The sequence below is a fragment of the Protopterus annectens genome, chromosome 1.part1 (assembly GCF_019279795.1).
Source record: "Protopterus annectens isolate FY-2018-M chromosome 1.part1, PAN1.0, whole genome shotgun sequence".
NCBI classification, from domain to species: Eukaryota; Metazoa; Chordata; order Ceratodontiformes; family Protopteridae; genus Protopterus; species Protopterus annectens.
Genome location: NC_056726.1, coordinates 818,868,989 through 818,881,201, shown reverse-complemented (window position 1 = coordinate 818,881,201; position 12,213 = coordinate 818,868,989). Strand labels below are relative to the sequence as shown.

The following is a 12,213-nucleotide window of genomic DNA, read 5'->3' as shown; positions in this document are numbered from 1 at the left end:
CTTAGCTATATTATTTTGGTATTATTATTATCAGTCTATAGCTTAGTCATATAGATTTTTGACATACTCACCTGCTACACTATTTAGGTTTTTTTAATATACAGGTTTACATTAAGCAAGGCTTGTACATCATATATATTATATATGTTTACAAGGTTCACATTATATTGTGATTTTTTACTATTTATACTATTTTGTGGTGTAAAATCTAATATTTTAATTGTTTTAACTGATATATTATCAAGTCCGTTTATTATTTTATGAATTGATACATTTTTGTGTGTTCATACGAGACTTTATTTGTTTATGATACAATAATCATGGTGTAAAAATGTATTGACGCAATTTTTGTTGCAAACAAAGCATTTTTTGACAGATATTTGGCGTAGTGCCTTTAAGACACATCATATCATTTGGCGCCAAAAAGTTAATTTAAATGGATTGAATGCTTACACTTGTAGTTCTGAAGAAGACCATTTTGAATTGGTTGAAAGCGCTAAACTGCTCTCAGCGTTTTGTTTGTCCTTGAGTACCATGTTAGTAGTATATGTTTCTATTTAGTGGTTTTTGTATGTATCGTTCGTGTTGGCGTTATGTGGATTAAACTTGCAATTTAAAGAATCAGAGTGTTGTCTATTGGACCTGTTTCGCTTATTGGTTGGTACCGGAGGATTCCAGTGGTTTGTACACCCTTGTTTTGGATTCTAATAGGGATATTAGCATAGCCACTTGCATGTAGTTCACAGTGTGATATGAAATTGGGAGTATTAGCATAGCAACAAGCATGTTGTGCACAGTGTTGGAGTATTAGCATAATATACCACATAAAAGTAGAGTATTAACATAACCATATACATGTTGTACACAGAAGGATACTTGAGAGTTATCACTATAACCTCCTTTATGTGCAGCAAAGTATGTGTGATACCTAATGGTGGGTAATAGTGTAGCCAGTGTCATACCTACTGGGGAGGTATTAGGATAGCATTTCACATGTGCAGCATAATATAATATCCAACAGGGGAGAATGTCTATGACTTCCATCCTATTTCCTTTGGAATGGACAATTTCCTTTTTCATTGTGTTAATTGCTAGAAATTCCTTATAGTGACTTCTCAGAAAGTTTTCCAGTGGTTTCCTGGGGGTCTAGGTTATATTATTGAAAAGACAGGTCAGTGAATGGCACTTACATCAAAAATATCATTCAGTGAACTGTTCATAGTGAGATCGTGGTACAGTAAAGATTGGAAAATTTGCCCTTAACTCACTGTAGTGTGATCTCGGAGTTGGTATATATAATTAGTAGGGGAAATTCACTGAATGGCATTTTTGATGTAAGTGCCATTCCCTGACCTGTCTTTTTAATAATATAACATAGACCCAATTTCTGGAAGGTCCTCATAAATAAAATATATTGAAATCTTTTCCTGTGTGTAAAGTCAGCTGCAAAGAAACTCAGCTTTGCTCAGATAAAATGAGGCTCAACATATCAGACAATGTCTTAGGTTTTGCCTCCCCAGTGACCATTTCTGACACCAAACTGTGACTCCCCTCCTTTGATGTATTACATGGAAGTGATCGAAGGTGGTTCTCCCATCCATCGTATAACGTGAATGTAACTTCAGACATATCAGACTTGGACATGGTGATAAAAATAATGACTTAGATTTCAAATTGCCGTCTTCTAACATTACACTCATTAAAATGTACATGTCTTTTCCACTTTCTCTTGCAAGAGTTCTAATTCCACTTTCAGGGAAAAAAAGGTTTTCTTCCTTTCTCTAGGAAGAACATATGCTTTTACTCCCAGTATTCCTTTAATTTCCAGTAAATCTGGAAATCTGAGAACTATATTGTTTTTAGAGATCTTCGAACATGTACACAATTAAGTTTTTTTTTTTCATGTTCGCAATCCATAGCTCTTTGCTTCCTGTGCACTAGAGATACAAAATGAACACATTATGGGATGACTACACTGGGAAGTCATTCTTAGTCCTTTCCCTTACCGTTTGCCATAGTGCTGTGCTAAATTGCTATGTATATCTTTCAGTAGTAATATTCATGCCACTATCTACCAACCTGTAGTGCCCTAGCAGACTCCCTTGTCAGGTTATTTTTTATTTATTTTTTTGTTTTATTAGTTTAATTCTAAGGCAGTAGGGTTCATTAAGACATAAATAAATGTATTTTTGTCTGATTTGTTGCTTAAAAATGTGCTATGATGCATGATTTCTTAAGAACCCATGGTTCTGCTGATTGTCTAGGCCAAACCCACCTCTTGTACTGTCAGTGATCGAGATTTCACTAGATGGCCATGTGCCAGGAGACTTGCTGGGGAAAGGGAAGAGGGAAAGAGAGACGGGAGTCAGCAACTGGTGGTCATCTATTTTTCTTAGGGTGGAGTTCTTTTCAAGGCTGCACTGAATGCTGCCAGGGGGAAGCTGCAGCTACTCATTAGGATGGACCAAGGTAAATCTGGGTGAGAATACAGTAGAGTAAAATACTGATTGTTGTTCTGGGGTTCCACTTTGAATCACTGAGTTATGTCCAGGTGAAGCTGGAAGCAGATGTATACAATTAGCGTTAGTTTGTTATGTAAACATAAGATGTTTGCATGATTGCCCCCCATATTCCGCATATGTGTGTGGGGTGGGCTTTGCCAGTCTACTTCTCAGTGCTTAAATATAATAACTCCCTTCACCTTGGAGAAAGGTGAAGCCTGAAAAATACTTGACTCATTGCCAGCGGTGCAACATAAGCTGTGCCAGCATGATTTTTCTCTGAGGAACCATGATCATTAAGGTGCAGCTTTCAGCTTTCCAGGAGGAGAAGGATTACTGAGTGTGGCATACATGTATAGAAAGCCTGGCCCTAGAGTGTGTTGAACTTGCAGAATCCACTGACTGACTCTTGTTCTGAGATGGAATAAATAGGAAGCAATTAGTACTTTGACAATCCTTAAAATCCTTGCAGAGAGAATGCAAAACTTACCTAGGTAATTTGCAGTACACTGCAGTGTATTGCTTCATTCCCCACTTCCTCATCCACATTTCCTAACACCTTGAAGCAGGGTCATAGCAACATAATTTGGTGCCCACCTCAACACAAAGATGGGGGCAAAAAAACTTCTCTAAAGTTATGGAGGGCAACAAAAAAATATGAACCTGTACAATAAGTTACTAACACAAAAAAAAACTACGGTGGTGGTGCTGCAGTAGCATTGTCGCCTCATAGTAAGACATTGTCCTGTTCGATTCTCAGCTAGAGCATCTTCTGTGTGGAGACATGCGTGAATGGGTGTACCTTCATTGAATGTTGTGCGTCAGGGCCGGCAACTCGGTGTGTAAAATTCTACTGCCAATCATTAGCGGACCGGAGTTCCACTGTGGTGACCCCTAACCGGGAAAAGACAAAAGACACAACAACAACAATAAGTTACTAACACACACACACACACACACACACACACACACACACACACACACACACACACACACACACACACACACACACACACGCACACACACTAAAAGTAATTTAAGCAACAGAGAGGTACCATCTACTGCTACTTAAACAGACTGTACAGCACTTGCACCTGATTGACATCTCAGCTACACTGCTGATCGTGCTCCATAATAGCTTGTGACAGAACAACCACCTCTTTTGACCCACTCTATCTATGCTCCTGCCTTAGGCAGCATTATTATTTCCCCTCTCAGCAGGCATTGCTACCTGCTTTAGGCAGCATTATTATTCCCCTTTCAGCAGGTATTGTTATCTGCTTTGTATATCACTTGCAGAGACTGATCTTCAGATCTGTCACAGAAGAAAATGATGAATGTTAGCTTTTTATTTCAGGTTTAGAGTGCTCAGCATAACTTCATTTTTCCTCATTAATGTCTGCTGGTAACTCACTTGGATAGTAATTATACCCTGTAAGAAACTGTTCTAGTAAAATACATAATTGCTACATTTACAAGAACAGACAATTGGTGATTGACTGCACAGTACCCTGTAGGAATTGAGTTTTGCTCGTGGGCCCACCTACTGTTATATCTACATTTAAGTTTATCTTTAGTAAATATGGTCCTTTATTACAGCTGGAACATGTGTCACATGTGCACTAACAAGTTGGAGCTGAAGTCGATGCATCTGTCCAATTAAAAGGAAGCATTATCCGTTAACCTGTTCTGGTAAGGACAAATGGATTAGAAGCAGATCCTACTGTATATATTTAAATATCAACTACTAGATAACTGACTTCTTTGTTATAAAGGTAGATAGAATGTACAGACAGAACATGGATGACAATTGTGATCCAAGATCTTTTCTAATTATTTTTAATGAAGTATCACACATTTTAGAACTATAATACAATACAAAAGAAACATGGTAATAAAATTTGAAGAAATGTGTGTAAGAATACAAACTGCACACAGACATGCAGTGATATTGTAAATATTTTGGAGACATTATCTGGTATGTAAAAGGCAACTGATGAAACATATATAAAATTCATCACAGCATTCTATGAATTTTTTTTTTTTCATGTTGGAGAATTTCTTTAGCTGGTTAAACTAGACTGGGACCTTTTGTGCTTTTGCAAGAGGATAGTAAATGGAAGAAGTAAACTAAGTGGTTAGTAATAATCAATTCTGTATGTGGCACAGACACATGCATTTCACTTTCTGTCCTCACAGCCATTCTTTTTCATTTCTTTCTGGTACTCAGTCATAAGGTTGTTTTGGATTAATCATGTAGACTGAAGGTTACACAGCTATCCTCTTGGTTTTGTCACAGGTGACATCCTGCGAATTTGGTAGTCTGATTTCTTCAATGGTGGTCTCTACAGCTGATTTAAAAAATTTAGTAGCACCTGAAATAAATAACAAATGAGACATTGATTAGGAAAACTGTTTTTATAACTGTAGCAAATTAGTATAGATTATCAGAGGCAAATTAGTATATATTGCAGAGCATTATCTATGACATAAAACCCTTAAACTCCAGCTAGCTATGCTGACATATGTTACAAATCTACTGCCCTACTTCTCCTGGCATAGCTGGGAATACCTCACATCATCACATCTCCCCCATTTGAAGACTCAAGTTAGTTTCTCAAGTGACCCTGGAGAAATGTTGCTGAGAGGAGTGAACCTGTCTGGGAATACATTAACCCATGCCCTGTCTTGAGAACCCATCTGCATTGTCATTGCTGACCACACTGCTGTGCTGCACTGTCATATCATATGCCTGCAACCCTAGGCTCCAACTTAGTAACTTGGCATTTTGCTGGCTGGCTCCATGTAGCTATAGCTCTCCCTCAGACTCCTCTTGCCACCCTCTGCAGATACTCAGCATCAGGGCCTCCGTACCATGCAAGGCTTCATCATGTTAACATGGTACAGTTTGTGCCCCTGCCTCCTGCCTAGCAGGTTTACCATGTAGTTAACATCACTGACCTTCCTTACCACTTCAAGGATCCCCTCCAAGCTGCCTGCAGCTTATTGTGTCTAACATGAATGAGTACTATAACCTGCTGTCCCATAGCTTACTCTTGGGCTCGAGTATTCCTGTCATACCAGACCTTTTCCTGCTGTTGGGCTCCTGCCCGGTTCTCCTGGGCCAAGCCCATGAGCTCGCTAAGCCTTATCCTGAGGTTTAGGATATATGCCACAACAGACCCCTTGTGGGATTCTCACTCACCCTCCCACTCATCACAAATCAAATCTGAAGGCCCCCTCACCCCATGCCCATACAACAACTCAAAGGGTGAAAACATGAAGATTCCTGGGGTACCTCTCTGTATGCAAACAGCAGATGGGGCAAATATTTGTCCCACTCTCTTTTAAACTAGTCTGTAAATGCCTGTAGCATGGTCTCTAGTGTAAAGTTTAACCTCTACACAAGACCCATTATTCTGCAGGGTGGTAGGGGGTGGTCTTTAGGTACTTCACCCCACAGCATTCTCAAAGACAACCCAGCTGCTCTGAAATGAAATTGGCACCTTTGTCAGTCAATATTTTTCTTGGGAAACCTACACTGCTGAAAATCTCTAACAAAGCATTTGTCACCTTCTTTGCCTCAATGGAGGACAGAGCAACCACCTCAGGGTATCTAGTAGCATAATGTACTACCACCAGAATATACTTCTTCCCTGTGGAACTTAGGGTACTTAGAGGCCCCACAATATCCATAGCTACCCTCTGAAATGGCTCCTCAGTCACAGTCAAAACCATCAAAGGAGCTTTGACCTCGTCTCCTTCCCTTGCCTAATTTTTGACACTTCTCCCAGGTCCTGCAGTACCCTGTTACATCTCTTGCAATCCCAGGCGAAGAAAAGTTCTGCATAGTATGTCTCTTGGTACACTTTATGCCCGTATGACCTGCAGAAGGAATGTCACGGGCTATGGCTAGAAGTGCCAGATGGTAGGCTCTAGGCACTATCAACTGCTGTATTACTTCAACGTCTAGCCATCTCTCAGGGATCCACTCTCTATACAGTAACCATTTGTTCCAGTATACAGACTCCCCTTTTCCTTAAGAACAAGGTGCCTCCTTAGCTACCTCCCTTAAGCCTCATAATGTAGGCTCCGAGAGCTGAGCCTGTCTCAACTCTATCTCTGTGACCCTTCCCAGCTCCCCTTCCACAGGAAGTGTGGTATCTTCTGACAGCTGTGTCTCACTATCAGTCTGGGTACTACCACTCACCTCTGCTCTTGCAGTTACCCTGTCCAAGGAAACATCAGTAACTACTAGCAGCTGTGGCTCACCTTCAGGCTCACTGCTACAGGGTATGTCCCTTCCTGAAATAGCCCCATCCCCAGTCCCGGCTTCAGGTGGGGGGTCTGGCTGGGTCTCCCCCAGGGTACCAGCCCCACATGCCTGTCTTCAAGCCTGACTGCATGTAACTGCAGGTACACAAGATATTGCATTGACAAAAACATTCTCTATCACGATATCTGCAGGGATATCCTCAAACACACCTACTTGCTTGCTTCCTTTACCACCCTCCCAGCCAAGGTGAACCCTGGCCAAAGGCGTTTGGAATGGGATCCCTCCTAAAGCTTTGACTGGAGTGGACTGCCCAAGCAAGTACTACTCCTCTTTAACCACTGTAGGCTTTACAATAGTTGTATCAGAGGCTGTATCTCTCTTAGCAGTGGCCTGTTTCCCATCCACTAAGACTGAATATAAACTCTGGTGATAGTTTGGTACCCCTGTTTTCTCCAGACAAATTACCACTGGCATACTGTTATTCCCACTTGCTGGATCCCTGACCTTTTGTTCCTCACATTGCTTCAGTGAACATTTATGCTACAAAGAACCTATAGTTGCATTTAAAGCATCTAAACCTTGATCCTGGCCATGTACCTGAACTAGTGGCTTCCTTTGTTTCTGATGGACTGTGTTGGGGTGGTTTAGCTGTCGACCATCGATTCACTTAAACCCACATGCAGCATTGGGTATTCCTTTCTTGTGCAGTAGTACCCTGATTGTTAAGAAGAGATCCTAGAGATCCCCTTTTTACCACAGCTCATCTGCAGTTACACTTCTGGTCTGCCAGCCCGATTGTCATGTCTTCAGGCAAGGTACTTAGGGCTTGTTCCCTCACCAAAACATCTGCCAGCCATTCAAAAGTGATCATCTGACACCTACTCACCCAGCTATGAAAATAAGTGCTTAACTCAGCAATATAATCACATACATTTTCATCTGGCGTGCATGTATGCTCACAAAACATTTTTGTTTAAGCTTCAGGTGTTAACTTAAACCATTCCAATAAACATTGTTTAACTTTATTTTAAACAATTAGTATCAGACAATTTAGAAACAGCAGTTACAGCTTTACTATGGAGTAAGAGGGTCAGGAACTGTACCCAGAACCCTTGGTCAACATTTTACTGTTTACATACTCTCTATAATATATGGATAAACCTATCAAAATTATCAGCATCTGTAAACTATGGAAGAAATGTACTGACCTTTATTGCATCTGGGTTTCAGTTATTCCCCTCCCCATTACCTCCATGACCCTGACAAAGAGTTAACATCTCCCTCTCATGTTGATGCTGCTTCTCATTGTCTTCAGCCTCCAAACACCGCAGTCCCGCTGCCAATTATAATTCCATCTGTTTTGCCTGCCAGAGTCTCTCTGCTGATTTTAATTCCAGACGTTTGGCCTCCAGTTCAAGTCTATATAGCTCCAGATTGTTTTTTAAGTTCTCTGAGGAAAAAGTGAACTATCCTGTTTCTGAGGGCTGCAAATCCCCATCACCAGACTGGTCATCATCCTGGTCACTGGTCTGGGCTACAGCTGTGACTAAGGCTGAAATAATTTCCTCTTGAGTCAGGTTGGCATGCAGCAGTCCTTTGGCTTCACACACCTTGGCCAACTAGTTCTTTGTCAGCTTGCCATAATTCTGTGCTGACATCTTCACCTGCTTTCCCTGACTAAACTAAACTGACAAAAATAAATAAAACTGTTGTGAAAATGAAACTCTGTATGTTTACCTTGTGGCTGTTGAGAGTACAAATACTGTCAGTGACAACTGCCTGTAGGCTAGAGAAGTTCAATTAATATCCCACCACTGCCCACCAATATGTGATGCCCCACCTCTGGGCCAATAATCAAGGAGCCTCAATCCTCACCACTGACACCGGTGGGGATGTTCACTTGGAACAAAAACAGATACACAGTATTTTCAGATGCAGCTCTCTGCACCAAGTAACATTTCCCTTAAGAGCACACAGGGAACACCCTCCCATCCTGGGGCTGGGTTTCCTCTCCCTCTCACCAGGCCCCAAAAAAGTCTCCACACTGACCACAGCTGTAGAGTTGAGATCTCAGCTGACTGTTCCAAGCCAAGTCCTCGACCACCCTCTCTGTGGGCACTCCAAATCCAGCTACTCTAAAGCTTTTACCAGAGTACACAAATATACTGAGTAAATTTAATACTAATACAAATGGTAGTGTTTCACCAGTGTAGCACAACTTCCAGGAGCAGCCACAGTGTCACCAAATAAGTACTCTCAAAGGTTAAAATATTCCTTAAAGACCAGCCACAATAAGAAGTTTAAATATATTTAGCAATAAATAATAAAAGAACATGAAAATACTAAATATCTATTTACAATAAGCACCAGAGTTTCAGTCACAGGAAATATTAAAAATAATGCAGATGGAAAGGTTCACACAGATACAGAAAAACAATACTTAGTTAATCTCACTATATTTTTCTGACCTATCTAAAGAATTACTGTTCCCTAGTTCACTTACTAGAGCAAGGCAAGATGAAGAGGGTGAGTGATCCTTCTTTGTCAAGTTTCAAAAATAGACCGTCCTGAGACTTCTGTCTCATCTGGTATTAAAACATAATTTCAGTGCTGGATTACATAATGACATCAGAACCTGACTTTTGGTTCCCACACTACCCCCTTTACTAGAAACTGAGCCAGAATCTAGCACACATGTGTCATAATACACACACACATATATCTTTGCTAAGATGTGTTATAGCATCTGGAAGCTATGAAACCATTTCAAAAACTTCCACCCTTCCAGGGTAGTAGTTAGTTTACCCCTAAGGACAATACAGTAGGATTCTGAGTCCTAGTTTTCACAGACATTTTGTCTCTGGCTGCAGTCAGAACTGTAAGATACAATCTTTATGGCCTAAACCAGGTAATTTAATTTCAGACTATTTTTCAAAGTTAGCTGGATTGAAATAAATCCCTTCTCTTCCAGTATCCTCTGTTATACTATATTCATTTCAACAGTTACAATACAGTCTGACATACAGGTGTATTTCTGTTCTGTCCAGCAGGACCCACTGTTGGTACATTTTTTTAACACAAGCAACTTTACAAATACATTTTCAACACAAGCACCCGTACAAATCAGTTTGATATACAAATGACATAATTCTTTACAAAACTCCAGCTAGCTATGCTGGCATATGTTATACATCCACTGCCCTACTTCTTCTGGCATAGCTGGCAATACCTCACATCCGCATAGCTTCATTAATATTAACATCCTTTATGACAGTATAAATAGGAAGTAAATCTACAGAGGTATTTGGATTACAAATGTCCAAACCTTATTTCTAGGAATGTCATCTTGTTAATGAAAAACATGATCTACTTACAGTATATAAAGGGTTTGAAAAACATGATGGTTAACTCAAACAGCAGTAAGTCAGCTAAAGTTGCTAAAATGTTGCATTGTTTTGAAGTTGAGATTCTGAGCAAAGAAAATTATGTTGAGGGCTGGAATTTTTTTATTAAATTTGAAGTGGAACTGTCAGGTATTTATGGTAGGTTCAGTTTAGTTTTTGTTCCATTTCGTTAGTATGACAGCTTTTGCTTGCTTTGCATCATTTTGCATACATACAATATATATATATATATATATATATATATGTGTGTGGATATATATATATATATATATATATATATATATATATATATATATATATATATAAAGCCTTTGAATGCATCCAACTTGATCCTAGTAGATTACTATAAATTTCAATGACACTTTCAGACTATTAAAGGCAATAAGAGCAAAATCATGCATTTCATGAGTAATAACAATTTAGTAGAATTCTGGAAGGTCACACTTCCTGGACAAACAGATTTACTCACATGGATATAAAAACTTGTAATACTTTTTTCATCTCTTCTTTAATGTTATATGCATGCTTAACAATAACATTACAGCTAAGAACAATTTAAAACCCTGCTGTCATTTCACTTTCCATAATTATTTGGTTGGAAGAGGCAAAAAAAGATACAAGTGTTAATGTTAGGATTTTTGACCAATATACCAAAATCAAGTAAAAGATTCTGTAATATTTGGGCAACAGTCCTTCCTGATTGGTTCCCTTTATCAAGAAATTGAGAGCACTGAAGTCTTATATTGCAGATGTATTATTTTAAATGACTTATCGGCATGACCAGAGTTGTCAGTCGGACCTCTTGAAGTTTTAGTTATACGTAATTGAAAAGATGTTGCTGGTCAACTATTAACAGCATGTTGCACTAAGAATCATATTGTTAAAATAAAGTGTAAACTATTACAAGAATACCCCCCAGCTCAGCCCATAAGAGGGACTTATTTCAGATGGCAGGATAAATTAGATGTTTCCAGCAATTTTATCTAAGGACTAATTGTTAAGTAGAGATTAGAATTAAAAAAGGAAAAAATCAGAATAATTCTTCCAAGAAATAAATACTGGGGGTAGTCTGCTTATAGATTCATAAGAATTTATAAAATAGGTTTTCAAAATGTTATAAAGTATTTTTGTTGATACAAATGTTTCTTCAAGCAATGGTCAACTAAAAAATGCAATACAATTTAGTCAGGTAAATTTATTTTCATCTCTTCAGTTTAATTAGTGTATAATTAAACACTGTAATAGTACTTCCTTATCAGAAATTTCCATCTCATAACACACTTACCATAGAATTCTACAAAACATTAATTGAAGATATACCCCGGGATTCATGAACCTTGCGCCAGGCGCCAGCATAGCGTCGGCGTTATAAAGCCAAATATGGCCACCGAGCGATTCAGGTATGAAGCAATCCCACGTGCACTACCGGCGTGCGCCGGACCTGCGCCGCCCCCGGCGTAGGTATGCTAATCACACTGTGTGCAGTATTGCACCATGCAAATGAAGGCAAATAGCGATTCACGAAGTGGGGCATGCGTAAGCGTAGACGCGGCAATGTAAACCGAAAAAACGGTTTACATTTACCCAAACATGACCAAGGAGTAACGGAAGGCTGTCAACGTCAGGTATCATACAGGTGCAATATGCCAAAGGCGAAAGGCACCAAGAATGTCCAAAGAAAACATGCACAAACTGTAAATAATGACAAAAATGTCATGTACGTAGAAACCACAGCAGAACCCCCGGATATGTGTACAGAAGGTGCAAAGCAATGAAATAATATGACAATGTCCTAAAAGAGCTGTATAATACACATCAGCTGTACAGCCACCACACACCATAATATGTATGGAAAGCCTCAACCCCAGCGCAAGGGTTGTCAAGGAGTGGTGGCAGTGTTCAGCGCCGTAACCATGTATTAGCAGTCAATGCCATGCAAATGAGGCAGATAATAGTAAATCGCAAAGCTGGCGCCGGTGTAAGGATGGAGCAAACGGGCGACTAATAAAACTGAATCGCAGTGTAGGAGGCC

At 39.6% G+C, this 12,213-nt stretch overlaps 1 protein-coding gene across 1 annotated transcript in view; it reads right to left on the bottom strand.

Moving 5' to 3' along the window:
* Positions 1-4,324: 4,324 nt before the first annotated feature.
* The window catches only part of SLC10A1 (solute carrier family 10 member 1), a 275,799-nt gene continuing 267,910 nt past the window's right edge, over positions 4,325-12,213 (bottom strand). The window contains exon 6 of the mRNA XM_044078442.1: positions 4,325-4,876. Within this exon, the coding sequence (XP_043934377.1) occupies positions 4,770-4,876 (107 nt within the window). The 3' untranslated portion in view covers positions 4,325-4,769. The remainder of the gene's footprint in view (positions 4,877-12,213) is intronic.